The 21,624-nt window shown below is 37.0% G+C and overlaps 1 protein-coding gene across 7 annotated transcripts in view; it reads right to left on the reverse strand.

Annotated features, from left to right (window-relative positions):
• The window catches only part of Kcnip4 (potassium voltage-gated channel interacting protein 4), a 1,067,715-nt gene that overhangs the window by 101,927 nt on the left and 944,164 nt on the right, over nt 1-21,624 (reverse strand). Inside the window, exon 2 of one of the 7 annotated variants that reach the window (XM_031342219.1) lies at nt 9,785-9,886. The exons of the other annotated variants lie outside the window; for them this stretch is intronic. Within the exon in view, the coding sequence (XP_031198079.1) occupies nt 9,785-9,886 (102 nt within the window). The remainder of the gene's footprint in view (nt 1-9,784; nt 9,887-21,624) is intronic. 7 annotated transcript variants of the gene reach the window in all.

The following is a 21,624-nucleotide window of genomic DNA, read 5'->3' on the forward strand; positions in this document are numbered from 1 at the left end:
TATATATATATATATATATATATGTTATTAGGCTGACAAATTTGACTCAGAATAATAGTCATAAAAAGTAGGAAATGAAAAATTTCAAATAGGCACCCCCCAAAAAAGAAAAAGTTATACTAATTAACAATAAAATATGTTTCAGGCTTGCTTAATTTTCAAAGGATTACATATTTTCTTCAGGCATCTTATGATGTCTGATGTATAGCTACTACTCTGTCGAACTCATTTCACTTTTCCTTCTGTATTTCCTATCTTGGTGAATTCCACCATGGCCCTTTAGTGAAATCTCTTTTCTACTATTCACTCAGCAACACCGATAGTTTCCCAGTGTTTCCCATGAACACCTTTACAAGCCACTTGAGTTTACCTTCCCCTTTCTGCTACTCTCACCTGTTGGTTAGACCTTTGTCATCTCTGGAAGGCAGTCCAATCCAGGGAATACTCCCTGAGCTCTGATATTATGAAGTAAAAACTTCTTCAACAAGGAATAATTGTGAGATTTCTAGTTAATAATTAAATTTCTATTTTCATTTTAGGTTTGTCTTTAAAGTGGGACTATAACTATGTTGATCTTAGGTTCTTGAAGTTAATAACTATAATTGCTATGTCATGCTACACAGGGTAGGCAGTGAGACCATTTCTCACACAGACCTTTAGGGCAGGGTTCTGGCTGACTTCTCTGCTCTCTTTTCTTTCCTATCCCTTGCTTTTTGCCCCACCCGACCAGACTATGTTGATTCTTCTTTTACGCAGCTGCTCTATCTCTTTTGACGAAGTGATGACTTTTCCAAAGGGCTCTGCACTCACACACACTACCTTCCACTCAATACACCCAAGGTTAGTCAGCCTGATCTAACTGACAACAGTATTTGTGACCCTCACGATAGTAGAAGAACAACAGCACAGTTATCAACAGAAAAGTCATAAAACCTTCACTGTTAACTCTCTGAGCATGTGCAAAGACTATTTATCAGTGTAACGTCCATATTACAGATAAAGGAATAAATAAAAGATTAAAAAATTATAAATATTCCGTGGCATATCTGTCATAAATCCATGCTTGTGCCAAATAATTGTGACACTCTCAGTGGTAATTCTTTTTAGTAGTGCCTCTTACATCATTTTATTTACAATAATTGTACCTCGCTGATCTTGACACATGCTTATTTCAGTGTAATGACAGTCTTCAGACCAGGACAAGGGCTCTGTCACTTCCCTTTGGTTTGGTACTATTATCTATAATATAGTACTCCATAACTCTACCACCATGAAATGAAATAAATTTAATCTCTCCAGGGTTGTTTGCCTTTGGCTGGCCTATATCATGATCTAATCAAGATTCTTTGTGGATATACAATGGACCTGGACAAGGAATGTTCTATATTTTTTCATTAGCCATTAGGCTGTTGAATACCTATGGATACTTATGTAATTTTGGGTAAGCCTGTTAAACTTTCTCTGTGTCTCCCTTCCTTTCTTCTCCCTCTCCTTCTCTCTTCCCCTCTTTATCCTTCTCCCTCTGATTCCCGTCTTTCATTTTAGGAAAAGGAGACAAACATTCTTGGCATTAGTTATTCTAAAAAAAAATTATGATGATTAAATACAGTTTTCAGGAGAAAAGATAAGCCTGTAAAAAGCCACAACAAAGGCAGAGGACAAATATAGTTAGCAGCATAGATCATCAATAAGTAAACAGTAGTGCCAATTGTTTTTACACCTGATCTATAAAATAAATATTTGTTGTTTCCTATATGGCATCTCATTGATGCTCAGATACCAAGAAAAAAATGAAATTCCATATAGCTCTAAAACATTCATAATTAGTCTTTATCAAAATGTTATCTCAGTGGGTCCTGCGATCCTAAATTAAAGTAGACCTGGTATGAGTTTTTATCATATTATCTCAGAAAGAGAAAACTTTTATTTAAGGGACTATCTCAGCACATCCAGATAAATTGGTCTCATGAGCTTATTTCAAGAAAGTGAATGGAGAAAAAGATCTTGCTTTCCTAAAGTTGACATTGCATATATTTGTCAAAATATTGAACACACCTAGATAACAGATAAAGTATGTAGATTGTGGAGTAAAACCACAGGCTAAGACCCTTTTCTGTCTCTTTCTGATGGTATAATCAAGCAAAATAATCTATCTCCTATGCCTCAGTGTCCTATTCCATAGAATAGTGTTCATTTTGCATGATTGTGTATGCTATAGTAAATTGAAATGCTGACCTGTGTAGAACTTAGAACAGCATTAGATTCAGTACATATGCTAGATATTACAAAGTAAGTTTAATATCTGTGAATTTAATCATAATTCTTTGGCTCATAAATGAAATCTACCTACCCTCCAGTAGCTAAAAATAAAGTTTACAAAATTTCCTGGATCCTCAGATCCTCCATCAACTTTCTGTACTATCTGCCTAATTTGAAGATTTTAGCCAAATTTACCATGAAAGATGTACCATGAAATTGGTTACTTGTGAGAGGCAAACATTTTTTTAAATTTTCTGGTGATTGATGTTAGGTTTCTATTCATCATCAGGGTGGCAGTTTAAGAGCTTCCTTTTGAAAACAAAACCACCAACAGCAAAATTCTGTTGAGGTCTCTGTCAACATGAAATTTTCCATGGTCAATATGTTACCCGGGAAAAATAAAGACCTACTGAACCTTAAGCTTTATTTGATACCAAAAGTCTTAATATAGGTAGGAAATATTCCCTTATAATTATTTATGCCAATGTGCTCATGGTGGGTTATCAGTTAAGAGTAGTCTAGTCTAATGGTGATCCTGTCTCATCTGCTCTTTATGCCTTCTCAAGTCAATACAAATTATGGACCAAACCATTAATTTAGTAAATAAACTAACTATATTTACTGAATGGAAATATTGAGACATTAGTAAGTGAATGCTATTTTGATTCCAATTTAAACAAAAATATATACAAATATAAAAATATATAAACAAGTATTTAAAGCTTCCTCTTTTGTATGAGCTCCTCCCTATTATCAGTAAGTACCCTTCCTTTTAGTTATTACAACATCACTTGACTAAATATGAAAATGATTGCTATTTTTTAGAGATAAAGTAAATTACTCAGTTATTTACTTAGGAAACATAGCCACAGGCTTTGCCAGTATTTTGTTGTTGGAGGAAAAGCAGTTTCTATTCACATTTGTGATGCTAGTAGAAACTTTTTCATACTAAACCATAGGTGATGTGGTCCATCATATTCCTTAATTGTATAAATATGCATTCATACACAAGCATGTGCATGTTAGTTGTCATGTTTTGGGATTAAGGTTAAATATTATAAAAAATCATGTTACTTTGAGAATTCTGGTATTGGTTCTAAAGATAACCAAATGTATAGAATTAGGTATAACATCTTTATATGTTCCCCTGGCTCCATCCATCCTCTTCTTACCATTAGTGCTTTAAGTAAATTATTTGAATGTTTTTTGTTTTTACAGTTCCACATGGGGTTTATTGTGGGGGAAGGGGGTAAAGGTGGCGATAAAGACAAGGGGAATGAAAGAGAGAGAGAGGAGAGAGAGACAGACAGAGAGAGAGAGAGAGAGAGAGAGAGAGGTCAGAGAGGTCTGCCTTTTATTTGGATTGTGACATAGTCACTTGCAAGGTGGGAGCTGAGTCAAGTGGATTCTGGTAATAAGTGGTGGTAGCCATGGCAACAGATGTACAAATCTCTGTCGCCTATGTGTGATGTCACTGGGTTCAGCTACAATCTGCTGTGCTGATTCATGATATCAACATACCTCTCTTTTTCTTATTATAAAGAGAAAAAAAAGGGAAGGGGAAAATGGTGAAAAGGGAATAGGGGCATCGTCAAAAGAAGTTGAATTTAATCAACAATATTACCATACATTTTGATGTTCTGTCTTCTCATTTTGTCTAGCCAATAGGAATGACTAAAAAGGGATCACAGGGGAAACAAGGACAGAGCTGAAGATGTACAATCTACATTCTGGAAGCAAAGTCTAGACTCACTGCTTTCCAATATTTCTTTTAATATGAAGACTTATGAATAAATCAACTATGGTCAAATTTAAAGGGGCCTCTTCAGTAGATGTCAGAGGTGATGAAGACAGATCTCCCTGAAAATTTTGTTGGAAACATACGTTTTTAAAACATGGAAATCTATAAATTTTAGATATTATATGTGACAAATAATCACTTTTTAGATGATAGCTGAGCTACAACTTGTCATTTATTTATTCTGATTGTGCTTCAGTGTTATGTGTAAACTATATGATTTAATACTGTATTAATAATAATAATAATAATAATAATAATAATAATAATAATATTTCCAGATGATAACAGAGAGCTTTCTGAGTCTCCAGTGTGCTATTCTTTCCTCCATAAATCATGTTCTTTTTCATATTCTCAGTTATTATTTCATTAGTGATGCTTGCCCTGATCCAGCCGATATATTTTCCTAGCTCACATCTACATTTAAGAGCAGAAGCATGCATTCTTAATACTCTTCAATCAAGAGGGGATTGTCTTTGTTTTCATGTTATTTCTACCCTCCCAAAATCAGCACCAAGAGACATATAACTTGAAAAATGTTCTCTCTTAGACTTTTCTGCATGTTTCATATAAACTCTGTAAATAAACAAAGATAGTACTGTGGAGTAAAGATTAAATAAAGAAACTGTGGGTCAAAATATCCCAGGAATTTGTTTCACAACTATCACAACAAGAACCCAATATGTTCCAGAATGCTACTGTCCATCTATGTCTTTAAGTTATTGTTGGAAGAAGGAAGTGCACCAAAGAGTATTATAGCACAAGATTTAAAGAACTGAATTTACGTCTCAGAGAGAAGACTGACCAGTAGGGAGGTAGATGGAGAAGCAACAAGGGAGAAGAGAAGAGCTTCAGAAAGTAGGTAGCTGATGATGTCAGGCAAGTGACAGGGGACTCCTGGACCCACTGCCAAATGAGGCAACTGGGCTGCTACATTTGGCTGTGCTTCATCAATAGCCCAGGATGGACACTCAAAGATCAGTGGGAAATGAATGGTCAGGGACAGTGGGGTGAACCTAAAACTTGAGTTAGACAATACTTACTTTAGTAGACAGCTGTTCCTAGCCTCTATCCTTACCTCATTTTTCACTGTTGTTCAGAAGTTATTAACACCAGAAAGAACTCTACATTCTAAATGAATGTGCACAAGATCACATCAATTTCTAATTTCCAGTCACTATCGTGTGGCTTGAGTAGAGAAGGACAAATAGCATCACCTGAACTGGTTATTCTTTCCTCTCAGAGTCATGTACTGCTCTCGAAAACCTCTCGATGGTAGTTGGAATTCGGGACTTCAACCACCAGAGTCAAGAAATGTTCTTAAAATGTTAATTTTGAGAATTGTCCAATTTTTACCTTTCATTAAATATTTTATCTCCAAACACTTGAAAATATATGGTCTTTTGTAAAAACACTTTACCATGTGCTACTTCCTTTACCACATGGCAAGAATAATATTTCAAGTCTGCATTGAAATAATGACAGAAAGTGAAGAAAGAGGTGGGATGAAGAGGGTGGTTGTTGAAGAGCAGGCAGCGGTAAAGAAGAGGCAGCCCCATTGTGTCTTGCTTTCAGGGTTGGACTGTCACAGACATGTTCAGAGATAGGCTTTTTCATGCTCACTGCAAAATGCTAAAGATGGTAACACCTTCATACTTAGTTGTCAGAGAGCAATGTTGCTGTCTGTTGAGGACAAGTGATATTTTTTTATACAAAATGGAGAGAACATATAGATATGTTCCCATGATCCTTCAAGTTTGAAGTTTCTAATTCTGGGCTCCTAGTGCTTCGTGGCTCAGCAAGAGTGTAAGCTTTTCTCTAGGAAGCTAACTCTCAGACACAGAGCATTGGAAGTCTCATGAGGTCTTGTAGAGCACACTCCCTCTGCCACTCAGAGGCCAATCAGGCCTAGAACCACTGAACTTAGTCAAGACTCATCTTCACTTTCTCACAGCCCAGACACGGGCTATGTATACATTTCTTCTTGGGGCCTAGGGACCTCTGCTTATCTGCTTTTTCATTTGACCTTTCTGCCTCTCATCCCATATTCACATGTTATATTTTTACATTGTGCACAACTGTTAGAATCTAGTCTACAGAGGAGTGCTAATATGATTACTTGGCTAACATAGCAATGGAATTAATTTTCTTCTTTTCCAAGTATGCTACTCCTATCTGATGTGATTTCTTTTGATAATTGGATACATGAAAATGATTGCTGCTGAATAGAGACTTTTACATCTGAAGATGGATTGGGTATACAAATCATATTATATGTCTCGCATGATGTAAACAACAGCTAGTTTCTAGTTTTTAAAAATTGGTACATATTAGTTGTATATAATCTAGTCTTACCAAAAGTTTATTTCATGTATAACATGTAGATAACTTTATATAAACATATTTTAAACATAACTATATATTATGTGTATGTGGCATTATATATATATATATCTTTATAAAATCTAGCATCCACAAGTGAGAGAAAATGTGTAATATTTATCTTTCTATATCGATCTTGTTTTTTATGATAATCTCATAGTACAGATATGTTCAAAAATTATATATATATTTTCATTATAGTTGAGTAGAACTCTATTGTGCATGTGATGCTTTCTTCATTCATCTGTTGATGGTTTCCTCAGTTGGTAGAATAACTCGACGATTTGAATAGTATTATAATAAAAATAGATTGTGAATCTCTATGATTTGTTTTCCTAGAATCCTTTGGGTGTATACCCAGGAGTGAGTTTCCTGAGCCTCCAAATAGTTCTGCTTATAAATTTTTGAGGAATCTTCACAATAGTGTCCAGAGTGCTGGGATGCATTTACATTCCCATCAGTAGGTATATAAGGGTTTCTCTGCTTACCAGAATTAGTTACTATACATTTTATTTCTGATAACCATGCTGAATGACATGAAATCAAGTCATGAATTTAACTTATTTTGTATTTCTTTGGTGAATGGGGATATTAAATTTAGCAAATATGAGATTTTCATTATTCTTATTATATGTGTTTAGAACATTTTTTTTTTCCTGCTCAGCTGTAATCTCAAGAAACATCCTTTAAGAGTACAGCAGAGTTAAATTGATTTGCATCCTCTGTAAATATGTTTTTTGCTAGATATTAGTACAGAGAAAACACTAACCAAATCTGACAATTTGTTCTTCACTAAGCAAATATGAAGACTCATTTGGCACTCAAATTTTACTATGATACAAATGACTATGTTTTCAGCAAATAACAGATAAATTGGCAATGTTGACTCTACATTGGGAGGAGAAAAGCCATTGCTCTAATAGACAGCTGTCTCTGAAAAGCAGAGGTCATCAACCCTGCAGCTTCAGCATCATGCCAGATTACTGCTTTTCATCCCTCTGTATTATAGCCTTGTAGGTTGTTGCTGACATGCAATGTCTTACTCGTGAACTGTTGTGTGTTTGTAAGTGTGTATACATATAAGTGTATGACAAAAGAAAAAAATACAACAATTTGCCTTAATAATAATGTTAATGATTCCCTGCACAGAATTTCTACCTGGAAATATCCTCTTATTGTTACCTTTTCCATAAAGAATCTAACAGAAGATCTAGTTGAGTAGACATCGGTGTGTTTCCTGTTTTGGATTTTGCTCTGTATTTTGAAATGTGGTTTGTTTATTGTTCTCAACATAAGGCCCATTTTGTTGTCTTATGACAAGTATTCACTAAATGGGCATGTATGCCTGCTGTATCATACTAGTGTGAGATAGCAATGTTCAAAATACCTGGTTTTGTTGTTTTTTAATTCTAAAATATTTGACTCAATATACCTTCTTTAAAAGGTATATTTTCTTTATTTGTTTTATGGAGAGTTACAATATTTACATTTTAAATTAGCAATTGAATCAATGGTTTCTACAAAATGATATGGCAAAATATAAGGAAGATGGACTGAGATACTGTCTCTAGACCCACAACAAATGAGGATTGTTTTCCTCATTTTCTAATGTTCTATTTCCTTAGTAGGAAAGATGATCTTCTCTCCTCTGATTCTAGGAGTTGTTTGATGCTTGGAATTAAATTATTGTAAACATTTTTTTTTTTTTTTGTGCACAGACCACTTATAAATTCAGAGTCAGTGGCATTTATTATCTTTGTAAAATAACTGATGTTAACTGAAGTTCTCTCTTCAGTAGTTCAGAATTCACTGTTTTCTAACACACAAGGATGCCACGTAGTTGGAATGAATGAGAACGTAGGCCAGTGTGTTAGTTTTATGTGTCAACCTGGCTAACCTAGAATGCTCAATTATTTAATAAAACTCAAATCTAAGTGTTGATGTGGAGGTAGTATATAAAAGTGTTGATGTCTACAATTGGCAGACTACAAGTAAATGATAGATTACTTTGGACATAGTGGGTGAGTCTCATGTAATCAGTCAAGGTGTTAAATAAACAAGAGGCTTCCTCAAGTGTCCTGACTCTATCCTACAGCATCAAATGCTGTCTAACTTTTCAACCCACCCATTGCCACTATCCTAGAAGCCAAAGTTCACAGTAAATTTAATTGATTTGTTAAAGAGACACCTGTACTTCCTTGTAGAACTTATTGCCATAGTCAAGCAAAGGAATTAACCTATTGGGTAACTATTACTGGAAAACATGTATATTCAGTGATATATATATCATTCATTCATATATATATAGATACATATATACATATATATATGAATGATAATGCATATATCATCCTGGAAAAGAATAAATTCTTGTCATATGTATAACATGGCTAGATCAGGACATCATTAAGTGAAAGAGGCCAGACACAGATGCATAACACTGCATCATCTCACTTACGAAAAGATTTTTAGAAGTTGATCTCATAGAAGTTAAGAATATAATAGTGGGGGGCTAAAGAGATGGCTCTGAGGTTAAGAGCACTGACTACTCTTCTGAAGGTCCTGAGTTCAAATCCCAGCAATCACATGATGGCTTACAAGCATCCATAATGAGATCTGATGCCTTCTTCTGGGGTGTCTGAAGACAGATACAGTGTACTTACTTATAATAAATACGTAAATTTTAAAAAAGAATATAATAGTGGGTACCAGATGGTGAGAAGCATACCTGTGAATGAGGGGTGGGGGAAGGAAGTTTAATTACTGGTTACTAAGTTATAGCTAGATAAGGCTTCTGTTGTATATCAGAGTGCCATTGGTAACTATAAAATATCATGTATCCCAGAAAAGCCAGAAGTAGGGAGTTTGGGATAATTTGTATCAAAGAAAAGATAAATGTTTGAGGATGTGGATATGTTTATCTATCTGAACATTATGCAGAATATGCATGTATCAAAACACCACATGGCACTCCATAAATATGGACATTTTCTGTTGCAACTAGAAAACAGGAAACTTGTAAAGTAACTTAGCTTAAATTGGCAGCTGCCGTGCTACCACTTTAAGCAAAGCAATCCTCTATGTTTGTCCCCAAGCTTCAGATGAAACTGAAATGTGTCAGTTTCAGGAAGCATGGGCCTCTGTTACTGACACCAAGCTTTCAGCCTGCCAAATGGAAAACGCCTGTTGCTTATACCTCGGTGTTTCAGATAAACCCGAGCTGTAAATAGACATTGCTTCGCAGGAGATGATATATCGATTCTTTTGAGAAGCAGAAATTGCAGTGCGTGCAGACCTAAACAAGCAAAGCAAACAATTTGGGGGCGAAAAGAAAAGGAAACTTGCTTTGAATAGCAGGAGACGACGTTTTGGCAGCTGAGCAGGGCAAGAGCTTCATGAGCCGCTCTTTAATGCTGCGCTTGGTGTTGTTCTGGGCGTAGAGGAAACCTAGAAAATACATGATCCGTTCTGTTAGTGCCTTCTGCACAGAAGGTCCCTCATGGCTGCAGGGGTCACAAGGGAAGCTGGACAGGCAGGATGGGGAGACAGCCAGCTAGCTGCTAGCTCAGGCAATCACAGACAGCCACCGGTTAGGGCCCCTAAAGTTGGTTTCCTTATTTACCTTTTATGTAATCTTCCTATGATGCACTAAAGGTGCAGGTTAGCAAACGAAAACAGGATGAAAGGATTCTCAGTGGATAACAAGAGTAAAATTGGTGGCTTATTTTGGATCTTAGATCAAAAGCACAACAAATACCACTGGGAAAATGTTGCCCAGGTTGAAAGTTCAATATTCAAACCAGAGTTAAGGGCCCCGCATCTCAATCTTCTTTTCTCTCTCATTGCTCCAGGCTTTGATTACAAAGGAGGTGGTTGCTCTCATAAATCACACGCACACAACAATCACCTGATAGTACTTTTGCCTTCCCTGAAAGTGAGAAAATCAATGGCCTTGACAGGCAGTCTCATTAGCATATGTTGAGGAGTCGGATATGAAGAAATCCTTCATATTTTTCACACAGTGACATTAATGAATGGAGCTTATTCAAGTGAAGCCATTCCCAAAGAAGCAAGGTGTGTTTCTGAAACGTTAACCCAGGAATAGAGCCTGGTGCTGCAGGAACACATTTATGACTTCAGGCAGTGGAGAAGACAGAAAAATCAGTGGTGGCTCTGCAGGCAAGCTAACAAGTGCCTGAGACAACTTGTAATGTCAGGAGCCCACTGTGTTCAATTCAGCATCATCTCAGCCACTCTAAATGCCTGAAAGCACGAATCTGCTTGTTAAAATGAATTGTAACAATCAAATTGGTCTGGAAGATGTCTCATCTAAAGCAAAGGAAGAGCATCAATTAAACTGAAAGTTATATTACCTTTATGTTGGGGACCTGGCAAGTATTATGCCTCTTGTTCCTTTTCTACTCTATTGTTTCTACCTTGGAATTTTAAGCAAGCCCTGACCCTGAACCTATAGATCCACCTCACCAGGAGAACATACTGGCTAAAACTGTTGTGGCAGGAGTGAGAAAATGAAGGAAGAGATAAATATGCAAATCAGACAATCTTCTTGATTAAGAGCGCTCTTAAAACTTCAAACTGTCTGGGATCAATGTCCCGACGATGTCTGTACATCATCCGAGGCTGCATCACTCCATGACACTTTCACCCATTGTCCTTACTGCTCTAGCTCATTGCCCACCGGCCAAGTGGTCCTTTCTGACTTGGTCAGAACTCATGAATCATCCTTCCGGCCTGGACACTTAGCTAGCGTGAAACACCTTCCTCAATTGACTTCCTAAGAGAAAGCTGAGGACCTGGCACAAAATAAAAGGTTAATAAATTCACATTGAGCGTATAAAGACCAACATCAATGTCTGTGTTTTAAGTCTGATTTATATAGTGTGTTTGTCGATTTTCATCCTCCTCCTCTGTTTCTGGAAGAACTTTTTCACCTAGGCACCCTCCTCTGGAAGCTCAGAGGCATTAGGATTTTGCATTCCACCCTCAGACAGGCATGCTGTCTCTCTGTCTTTGCTATTTCCTTACTGTCATGGCAAGGTATGTGCTACATCCTTCTTTGTAATCAGCCCTTCACCAATGGTCAACCTCTATATTCCCAATCTGCCTCTGATATAGTTCAGGTACATCCCTTTGGCAAATTGTCCCTTCCAGTCTCCACTTGGCCTGTGGAGAAAGACTTCTTTGTTTGCTCTCCCTGCCTTAAGGTCCATCAGCCCATTATATTTTGGCATGTCACCATACCCTGTCGTAGATAAGAGACAAAGAATTTGAGGAACAGTGTCCTGCCAACCTTCTGTAGAGGACACAGAAGACCTTAAGGGAGCTTCTATCACAGCTTCTTAGCTTAAGACTTAATTTCTTGACAAATAGCCAGACTCTGAATTTTTGACAAAAATTCAAGATGTTTCCTGGTTGCTTGATTTCCTTTTCTATTTACAAGCTCAGGCTTTATGTGTGGAAGGGAAGAATATCCCTCCCCAGTGACCTCAAACTGTCAATGTTACCTCTGTTGCTCTTGTATTATTTGATAATATTAACGAGTCGTTACTTTAGATTAAGCTTAAGAAGTTTTAGGATTGTAGTCCCCACTTTTTACTATTTTGTTCTAAGTGGCCTTGGTGAGTTCATTACACTCCAGGCATCTGTTTTCTTTATGAAATAAGTTCAAATGTTTCTTTTAGGAATGCATCTTTATATTTTGTATATGAGTACTAAGGTTAAAATGTGACTGCCAATAGACATACTTTGATTGACTAGTCCTTAGCTGATAGTGTTCTTTGGGTAGATTCAGACAGGCAGCTAGGACTGGGCTTGGCAACTTTCTTTCTCACTCTGCTTTGTGATCTGCCTTAAGGTGAAGTTTTTAGTATACGCATGTGCCACCGTGATCTAACCTGCTCAGCCACATCTTCCCCATGTGTGGGGAGCCGCAGCTGCCACCCTACACATATATATTGAACACCTGGTCTCTGGCCAGAGCAGAGAGCATTGAGATAAACAAGCCTTAGTTGGAAAAGCTGTGTGCCTCTAGTTTGTGATGCAAGCTGGCATGATTTCTCGTAGCCTATTATGCTTTGCCAAATAGCCGATGATGATTGGGACCAGGGAAAGTATTTAACCCACAAAGGCTGGGGGCTGGAGGAGTATTGAGTAAGTATGTAGTATAGTAAGTAAGGCAGAATAGGAATTAGGAGTAAGTATGTAGACTTAGGGCTGGTGATGGGTTAGGAGAGATTTAGAAGTAAGTATGTAGAACTGGGGCTGGTAATGGGATAGGAGAGAAGATGTAGATATAGAAATAAGATGTAAGGACAGATGTAAGATGTAGAATTAGGAATAAGTATGTAACTAATAAGGTGTAACTAATAATATGTAAGTAGTAATAAGTAAGATGTAAGAAGAAGATATAGAAGAATATAAAAGAAGCTAGCTAGCTAGAGAAGAAGTAAAAAATGAAGGTTCCTGATTAAACTGCATGGAGAAGGGCTTGGTGTTTGCCTCCTTATTTCCGCTGGACGGGTAAGGCAGCCGACACCCATGAACCCTCTGAAGCCATATCCAAAGTAACTTTTCTCATTTAAATTATTTCCATTGGGTATTTTGGTTTCACTGAAGTAAAAGTTAACTTCTAAAAGCAATTAAAAAGCCAGATGTTTAAGCTGCTAGTTTTTTGGGTGAGGGTTGGGGTTGGGTGGAGGTATGAGTTGTTACAGAAGTCTTCCATGTCCCTCTTTCTCAAAACAGGAAGCCATCTAAGAGAACTCTTAAAAAGCTTAATATGGATACTGAAGTTAGCGCTTCACAACTGATGGCTTCTTGGTGGGGTGCATGAAGGGAACAATTCTGTTCTATTTAAGGGACTGGCCTGAGAGTTTAACCATGCTCCAGTGAGTACATACACAGAACAAACTGGATTTGCTTTGTTTATTCTTTTTCTCCTTTTTAATTTTAACTTTTATTTTTCACAAGGACTGGGGGAGGAGAGACATGAAAGGACTGGGAAATGAGTGTGATTGGGGTGTATGATATGCAATTCCCAAAGAATCAACAAAATATTTTGTAAGAGAGAGTGGGGATGAGCTACAAAATCAGAAAGAAAAAAAAAAGCAGAATGTGGGCATGGGTAATTCTCTTCTTCTCTTCTTCCTCCCTTCTTTCTCTGTGGGCATGGGTAATTCTCTTCTTCTACTTCTTCTTCTCTTCTTTCTCTGATATCAGTTCATGAGAAAAGCTACACTTTTATACGTTTCTCTTTAAAAAATCTAGGGATTTGGTATTCAGGCACTGGAAACAATCAGTCCAAGGTTGTATCTTAGCACAGACCTTGGCTTAGTTACTCAATTTCTCTTTATGTCAGCTTTTCTCCTTAGAAAAATAAGCTAGTCACAATGTCTACATCAAAAAGTTGTTGATATCAGGTGTATATCAGCAATGAACTTTTGTTTGTTTGTTTGGTTGGTTGGTTGGGATTTTCAAGACAGGGTTTTTCTGTGTAGCCCTGGTGTCCTAGAACTCACTCTGTAAACTAGGCTAGCCTTGAACTCAGAAATCCACCTGCCTCTGCCTCTCAAATGCTGGGATTAAAGGCATGTGCCACCACTGCCAGGCAACAATGAACTCTTAACTCAATGACAGTTCTATAATATGAGCCCAGTGAATGGTAGATCTTCTTTTTTCTTCTTTTTACCATATGAACAGACCACATTACTTCCAGCCCCAGAGCCTTTTATTTTGCTGCTATCTGCATGGAAACTTTAGAATTTTGCTTTTCTTCCTTTTTGTCTAGTTCATGTCTATTCACTCATGTAATTTCAGTTCCAAGACTGTTCCTGGAGGAATTCCTAATACAATAAGACAGAACATGAAGAAATTTTATATGTTCCTGTGGTTTCCCTTTTCTTTCTTTCATAGGAAGTACAATTAATAACACATTCATATATTTTAAAGTATATCTTCATACTGTAATATAATATTGAAGAATGTTGCATTTAGTGGTTAATGAATGTTACTAGATATGTTGACTGTCACTAAAAACAATCAGATAACTGGATAAATAATATAAGGTAAATTATTCTAAGCACAGAGAATAGGCAGTATAGAACAGGGATGCTTAGGAGAAGAGAAAGCCAAGAGGTAAGTCTGTGGGGGCTCTTTCTGCATTGTGGCATGCTCCCCTCAGAGTTCAGAGTGATATCCAGGCTCACTGGTCTGAGATTTAGACATGAGTGAGCCTTCTTCAGTGACTAGAATTTTCAAGGAAAAAGAGAAGTAATTTTTGTGCATGGTGAGGAATGTTTCAGGAACCTCTATGAGGATTATGTGTGGGTTGTTGAGTAAGGGTTGGGAAATGCATGATCAGGATGAGGTGTCATGTGCATATGAGGCAGAAGGGCTAAGAATAAAATGATGATAACAGAAGTCTCAGGTACCTAGCAGTTTTGAAGTTCTGGTACAGTCACATACACAGACACATGGAGACACAAACACACACGCACATGCACACACGTACAGAACTACGCTTACCCAAATGGACCCACCTTTTTATAAAGAAGATAAAAGAAAATACACCAACTGCACTGAGGACATCTGTTATTCTCTCTGAGCTCAGGAAGACTACAGAGGAGGAAGAATAATCTCCTAGGACCATTCTATGAGTCCCCAAATTGACTGTTCTTAACAGGAAAAAGAACAAAAGCTGGAGATCTTTCAGTTGCACTATAGAAAGTCTTCTAGAATGATATGAAGATATTTAAAGATAGACAGTGCTAACCAAACTTTCTATATCATGTGGTAAGAGAGCCAGTAATGTTGTGAGGCCCACTTGGCATGCAGCAGAGGTAAAAATGGATGACCCATATTCAAGAGGAAAATAAAGGAAGGAATAGAAACAGATCTAAAGTGGGCACAGATAGTGAAACTAATAGTAAATTACTTCAAAGAAAATGATGACTGTAATACTAGGGAACTTTTCAGGAACAGAATTAAAGCAACAGAGAGAAACAAGAAAGTGCAAAGCAAAATATTCAAAATAAAAAGCTTGTAAGAGCCAAAGGACCAGGGAGGGAGTCTACTATGGAACTGTGCCTCCTAGAAGTGGCCACCTAAAAACGGTCTGAACAATGACAACAGCAATAGACAAACTAATGTAGAGGAAGAAGAAGAAGAAGGAGAAGAAGAAGGAGGAGGAGGAGGAGGAGGAGGAGGAGGAGGAGGAGGAGGAGGAGGAGGAGGAGGAGGAGGAGAAGGAGAAGGAGAAGAAGAAGAAGAAGAAGGAAGAAGAAGAAGAAGAAGAAGAAGAAGAAGAAGAAGAAGAAGAAGAAGAAGAAGAAGAAGAAGAAGTCTCACAGGTTCCATTCTCTAGAGAAAGAATTATAGGGAGCTAATTAATACTGCCAAGAGTCAGAGAAATGGCCTCTCCAATAAGCATCCTAACTGGTTATCTAATACAAAGTAGTCATTATTGAAGTCATATTCAACACAAAAAACAAAATCATACTAAAGCAGGTTATATTTATAAAATTGTGTATGTGTTCATCTCTCTCTCTCTCTCTCTCTCTCTGTGTGTGTGCGTGTGCGTGTGTGTGTGTGTGTAATAAATAAAAGTTGCCATCAATTTGAGAGAAAATGAGGAGACATGGAAAAAATCTGAAGGATGGAGACATGGGAGGAGTTTGAGGGACAAAAGAGCAAGAGCAGGAGGAAAGTGATGTAATTATAATTTAACTAAAAATGTTTTAAATGTACAGCACCATCTTTATCTAGTTTGATTTACCAACACTTGAGGGATTGCCAAAGAATGCTTTATAAAGCTTGCAAAATAGCAAAAATTAAATCATCCATTGGAATAATAAAATCCTAAGAATGTAAGAAGGACTAGAGAGAAAGAGGCAAGGAGAGATAGGATCTTTGTTAAGAAATAATGGCCTAAGTGTTTCACATTTGTTTAGAAATATTTGTTGAAAACCAGCAATTTTTATTTCAACCTAAAGCAAGACAAATTCAAGAAGAATAATAGAGAGCTCAATGGGAAAACAATATCATAAAAAAAAAAAATGAAAAAAATACCTATGAGCAATGCTATGAGGATGGTGTACTGTAAGATACAGTAAGGTTTGGATGATACAATGACTCCTGGATGTTCTCAGGTTGAATACAGAGAACATCAATCCAGATCCCTACACTCAATCAATACAGTTGTTTTCAAAAATGAAGGTGAAAGTACATCTTCACACAAAGGTGCAATAATACCTAGTCAATGGACCTGCACTAATAAAATATAATAAAGACAATTGCTCTGACTAAGAATAAATGGTGGGATACAGACACATAAATCTCCAGATAGAAACAAAGTTATAGAAATTGACAATATCCAAAAACAAGGAAAAAAACTTGCCTTGTTTTTATATGTTAAAAAAAATGAATCGTGAAGTTTATTGTATCTACACATGAAAAATTTCTGAGACTAATATCATGAATAGGTAAGCAGAATTTACTACTATGTGGCTTTTATATTTCATACAGAGTGGGACCATGTTAGTTGTAAGTTGCCTGTAGTGAGTGAAGAAGATACATTAAAATGTCTAGATACTAGAACACCAATTAAAGCAATACAAGGAAGTATGGCTAAAACTTCAGTAGGGGAACTAAAATGGCACACATTCATATATAGTTAATTCAAAATAAGACAAAAACCCAAGTTTCTGTAACTTTTGTGGAATTATAGTCAAATGCATAGTTAAACCTTTAACTGCGTTTTGCTCATCCATGACTGTATTCCCGCCATTATCACAGTGTCTGATATATAAATTGCTCAATCTGTATCCACCAAAGCAGGAAACCAGACTATGTATCTTTTCAGGTTAAGAAGTCTGATATCATCTAAAGGGCTATAATTAACAGATGCATTTGGAATTTGCATAATATATTTCCCCACAGTTCCTCCCCACATCCTAAAAGAGTAGCTGAGTGTAAAGCCCCTGTGATGGGAACAGTGCTGAAAGAGTTGTGGGGTGGGGCACTCTGCTCTCCTGCAGTAATACTAGGAAATCAGTTAAGGTAAGGAAGCCAGAAATTTCCATAGGCTGTCACCCACACAAAGACTATACACTCTCATAAATGAATTAGCAGGTATCCCATAAGCATTTATCTACTAAGGTATTCAAAATGCTTATTATAAATGCATATTTATAAACATTATAAATTGTTTTCTTTGTACAACTGTACGTGGAGTGATTACATCAAAGACCAAGCTTTGGATATCAAACCCCTGCCCTAACACCTAAAACATTGCATGATTGGATTATTGATTTCACTTGATTACTCTGATTTTGGGGGGGAATAAAATTCTATTTGTTCATTAATTAATTCATTCAAATTTTTCCTAGTATCCCCTAGTTACCATCTCAGTATAATACATTAAAAAATCTTATAGTTTTTGATTATAAGATATAAAAGAGAAAGAGTAAATAGTAAAATATATAGGAGAATATACAGTATATCAGAAAACCAACAGGGCTTAGGTAGAGACTTCTTTCAGTAGACCGTGGTGGGTATTGCAGAGAAGCAGATATCATTTAAAACCATGTTGGCTAAAAAACTGTTGAAGTTGGATGCACTGGAGTCATGTTTTATCAAATAAGACAAGATGGCATCATAGCCACTTTCAAATTATCAAATTATGTAGATGTATATATGCATATATGTAATATTAATATCAAAGTTTCTTTCATTCCAGATAACAAATCAGCCTCTCATCAAGTTAGTTCCTCCATGCAGAGTTTTATATGCAAGTGGCCACTTTTCATTGTCTGTCTTTTGTGATATTTAAGAAATGTCATTGTATATAAATAAAGTTTCAATGCTGAATGGTGAACCATGCATTCAGAGCCTCAAAAGTTCTGATAGTGATAATGCAGAGTAATTTTATCATAATGAGATTATACTCTTCTTCCCTCTTTTTGAAGGACAGTGGAGAGCAAATATTTCATGTGGTTTGCTTTGGGATAAAGGCTCCTACTCCATCATTCACTACCTGTTCAGCTTCTAACTTAGGCTTGTGAATTATACACAATGTTTGCTTGTGGCCTGTGAATGTCAGTTAGAAGAAAATGACCAATCATACTTTGAAAGATACAGTGTCTTCTCCTATATCAGTATCCATGACAAACTCACAGGAGCTTTAGAGGCACTGTGATTCCATCTGTGTTCTTGGGATCTGTGATAGACTGATTCATTAGCAGTGGCTTGGGTGCTCAAGGTAGAACATGAATTATTTATACCAGCTACCAATCAGTTTGTCAAGATAGCTAGTTTTAAATGAATAAATAAATACTCCTTACATATGCATTCTGTCTGTGTGTCTCTATATCTATCTCCCCCCCCATACACACCTCATTCACTGCATATTGTGAAATCTGATCCTGAAACTATATAGCACACAATAACCCAGAGTTCATACTGTGGAGGTACTACTCCCTGTAAGGTCCTGACACTCCATACAATTGCAGTTGTCACTCAGTCCTATGCCTATTCTCCATTATTCACCATTAAGAAGAGTAATAATACTCATGTCTGACTATTAGGAGAAATGCTTGTGGTTTGTGGTGTGTCTCATTTTCAGAAGCACAAAGCTAACCTTCCTCATTGATCTACTTTGCTTTGCCTGGTTCTCTTGCTCCTCTGTTTCCTTCTTGGTCTCTCCACTTGTCTTCCTTTTTTACTCCATCTTTTATCTCTCTGGGAAACTCTCCCCGCTCTCTCTTGTTCCTTGCCTCACTGAATCCCTCCATTCTTCCATGTTTGCATTTATCTCTTTTTTGTTTCTGACTTTACTTTCTTTCTCTCAGTACTCTGGACTCGATTCATTATTCATTCATCTGAGCTTGCTAACCTTGTTGTTGATTTTATTCTTTGTGAACTCTTGTAAAATGGCTTTAGTCAGTCCGAGTACCCAGTAATAACTTTAAGTTCTCCTGAGCAAATGTCAGCAACAAAAGATAGCCAAGGTGACACTGTTTTCAAGTCCAACACTGGGTCAGTACTTGTTAGCTGAAAGTCAAGGGACTAGAAGCATTTTATATTTTGGATGCCTGTAGAATTTGACAGTCATTTGTAGCTAATGTGAAATTTTGAAATGTCAGCTTTCCTAATTATGAATACTCAGTCTGCACTCCAAGTTATTCGAACTTTCCTGATCTACTAGAAGAATTATGTTTAGCTACAGAACAATAGCTACTGTCTGGAGAAAAAAAAAGTCAGTTTTTCTTGCTGGTTTGTTTGATCTTTCTTTCCTTCCCTCCCTCCATCTCTCTCCTCCTGCCCTTCCTTTCCTTCCTCCTTGGATGGCATGAACATACTAGGAATCTGGTCCTGTACTCTGCCTGTACTAGGCAAGCACTCTGCCCTTGAGTTGCATCTCCATCCAGCCTTGGGACCATTAGGATTCCTCACTGAAATCTAAATTTCATTTCTCCCATGTATGAGTTACTAAGATGTCTTCTAAGGGGATATCTCTTGTATGGGAGGCTAGGCTTCATCTGTATTATTTTTATAATTAGGGTGACAAGATCTTGCCAGTTGGTGGGAGCTACCCTAACCCCCTTTGCTCTCAAGCCCCAGTATGCTCTAAACTGTCCTTATTCCCAGGACACAATTTGTGACCATACATATTAACAGACGGTGTAGTCACCTCTCATAGATTATTGTGCTCATTGACTAAAGCGCCACTTCACTACACCACAAACCATATGAAGACTACGTCATTTAATACACTATTTCTAAAAACAGGCATCGTTAGCAGGAAAGAAGCAAGACAACATGGGGGGTGAGGCACAGTAAAGGCCGCAGTGGAAAGATATTCAGTATCAGAGTAAAAAAAAGGTAATTAGCTTAAATCAAAACTGCCGCTGTTTGTTTGTAAGACTGGAAAAGCAGAGTACTTTGAAAGAGCCTCTTTGATCTTGCTTGCACGTCTGCTCTTTCCTGCACTGGAAAGGAGGTTCAAATAAGGTGCATACAGCTCCTGGCTAACTAGTTATGACTCTCTCTCCTTAGGCAGTGAATGCTGAGACAAATGTGCAGAAGGCTCAGAAACCAAAAAAAAAAAAAAAATTTAAAAAGTAACAGCTAAGTCATTTTTGATAAAGCAATCGGTAGGTACCCCACCAAACATCTCTCCATAAAAGTTATTCATTTAACAATAATTTTACTTGATATACAAACATGAATCAGCCCCATGATAACTACAAGGGTACCATGCCTGTTCCTCAGACTAACACTTCATTTCAACTACTTTTTAAATAGTAAGCATCATGAATTATCAGTCACTATAAATTCAGTTTTTCTTTTACATGAGCTGATATTCAGTCAGGAAGATGACTACAGTTGATTGAGATTGGTTCTTCTGATTGTAGGAGATCAAGATACAGTTTGAAAACTGTTTTTAAATAGATGTTGAGTTTACAAATTTCAGTGTCAATTTGAACAGCATGCTTATTATATAATGAGTGATCTCATTCTACCAACCCTGTGTACAATATGTAGTGTGTACGTTTAGTCATAGTCCAGGCTATCTCACCTTATAGTTGACCAATTGCCTGTCTACTGTTCACTAGTAATATATTGATAGAACTTTGGGATGAAAACAGCTTGTTTGCTCTTGTCCATGCTATTCAAGCACACTCTATAAATCCCTCTATGTTCCTTTAGACCATCATAATGACTTAGGCTTCTACTCTGAGTGAAACAGGTAAAAACATGTTTTGTGAGCAGAGGGATGACATCATAAAGCTTGATGTTTCATTCAACAGTATTCATTGCTCCCCTCCTCAGGTCTGACAAAAACCACAGTCCTTGATCTCACACAACTTATATTTTAGCTGAGATGGCAAATGTGAAAGAAGTATTAGATACAGCCCAGGAAAGGCAAACATGTTTCACATTGGTGATGACCTTTCCCTAAGTGACTATGGAAATAAACATCTCCTGAAATACTGGGACAATGATGGAGATAGTCTTGTCTACATGCCAGAGACAGTACATGCCTTATATCATTCAATTTTTATAGTAGTACTATGTGTAGTTAATATAAAAAACACAGAAACAACCCAGATGTCCCTCAACAGAGGAGTGGATACAGGAATTGTGGTACATCTACACAATGGAGT

Source organism: Mastomys coucha, unplaced genomic scaffold (genome assembly GCF_008632895.1).
Source record: "Mastomys coucha isolate ucsf_1 unplaced genomic scaffold, UCSF_Mcou_1 pScaffold22, whole genome shotgun sequence".
Lineage (NCBI taxonomy): Eukaryota > Metazoa > Chordata > Mammalia > Rodentia > Muridae > Mastomys > Mastomys coucha.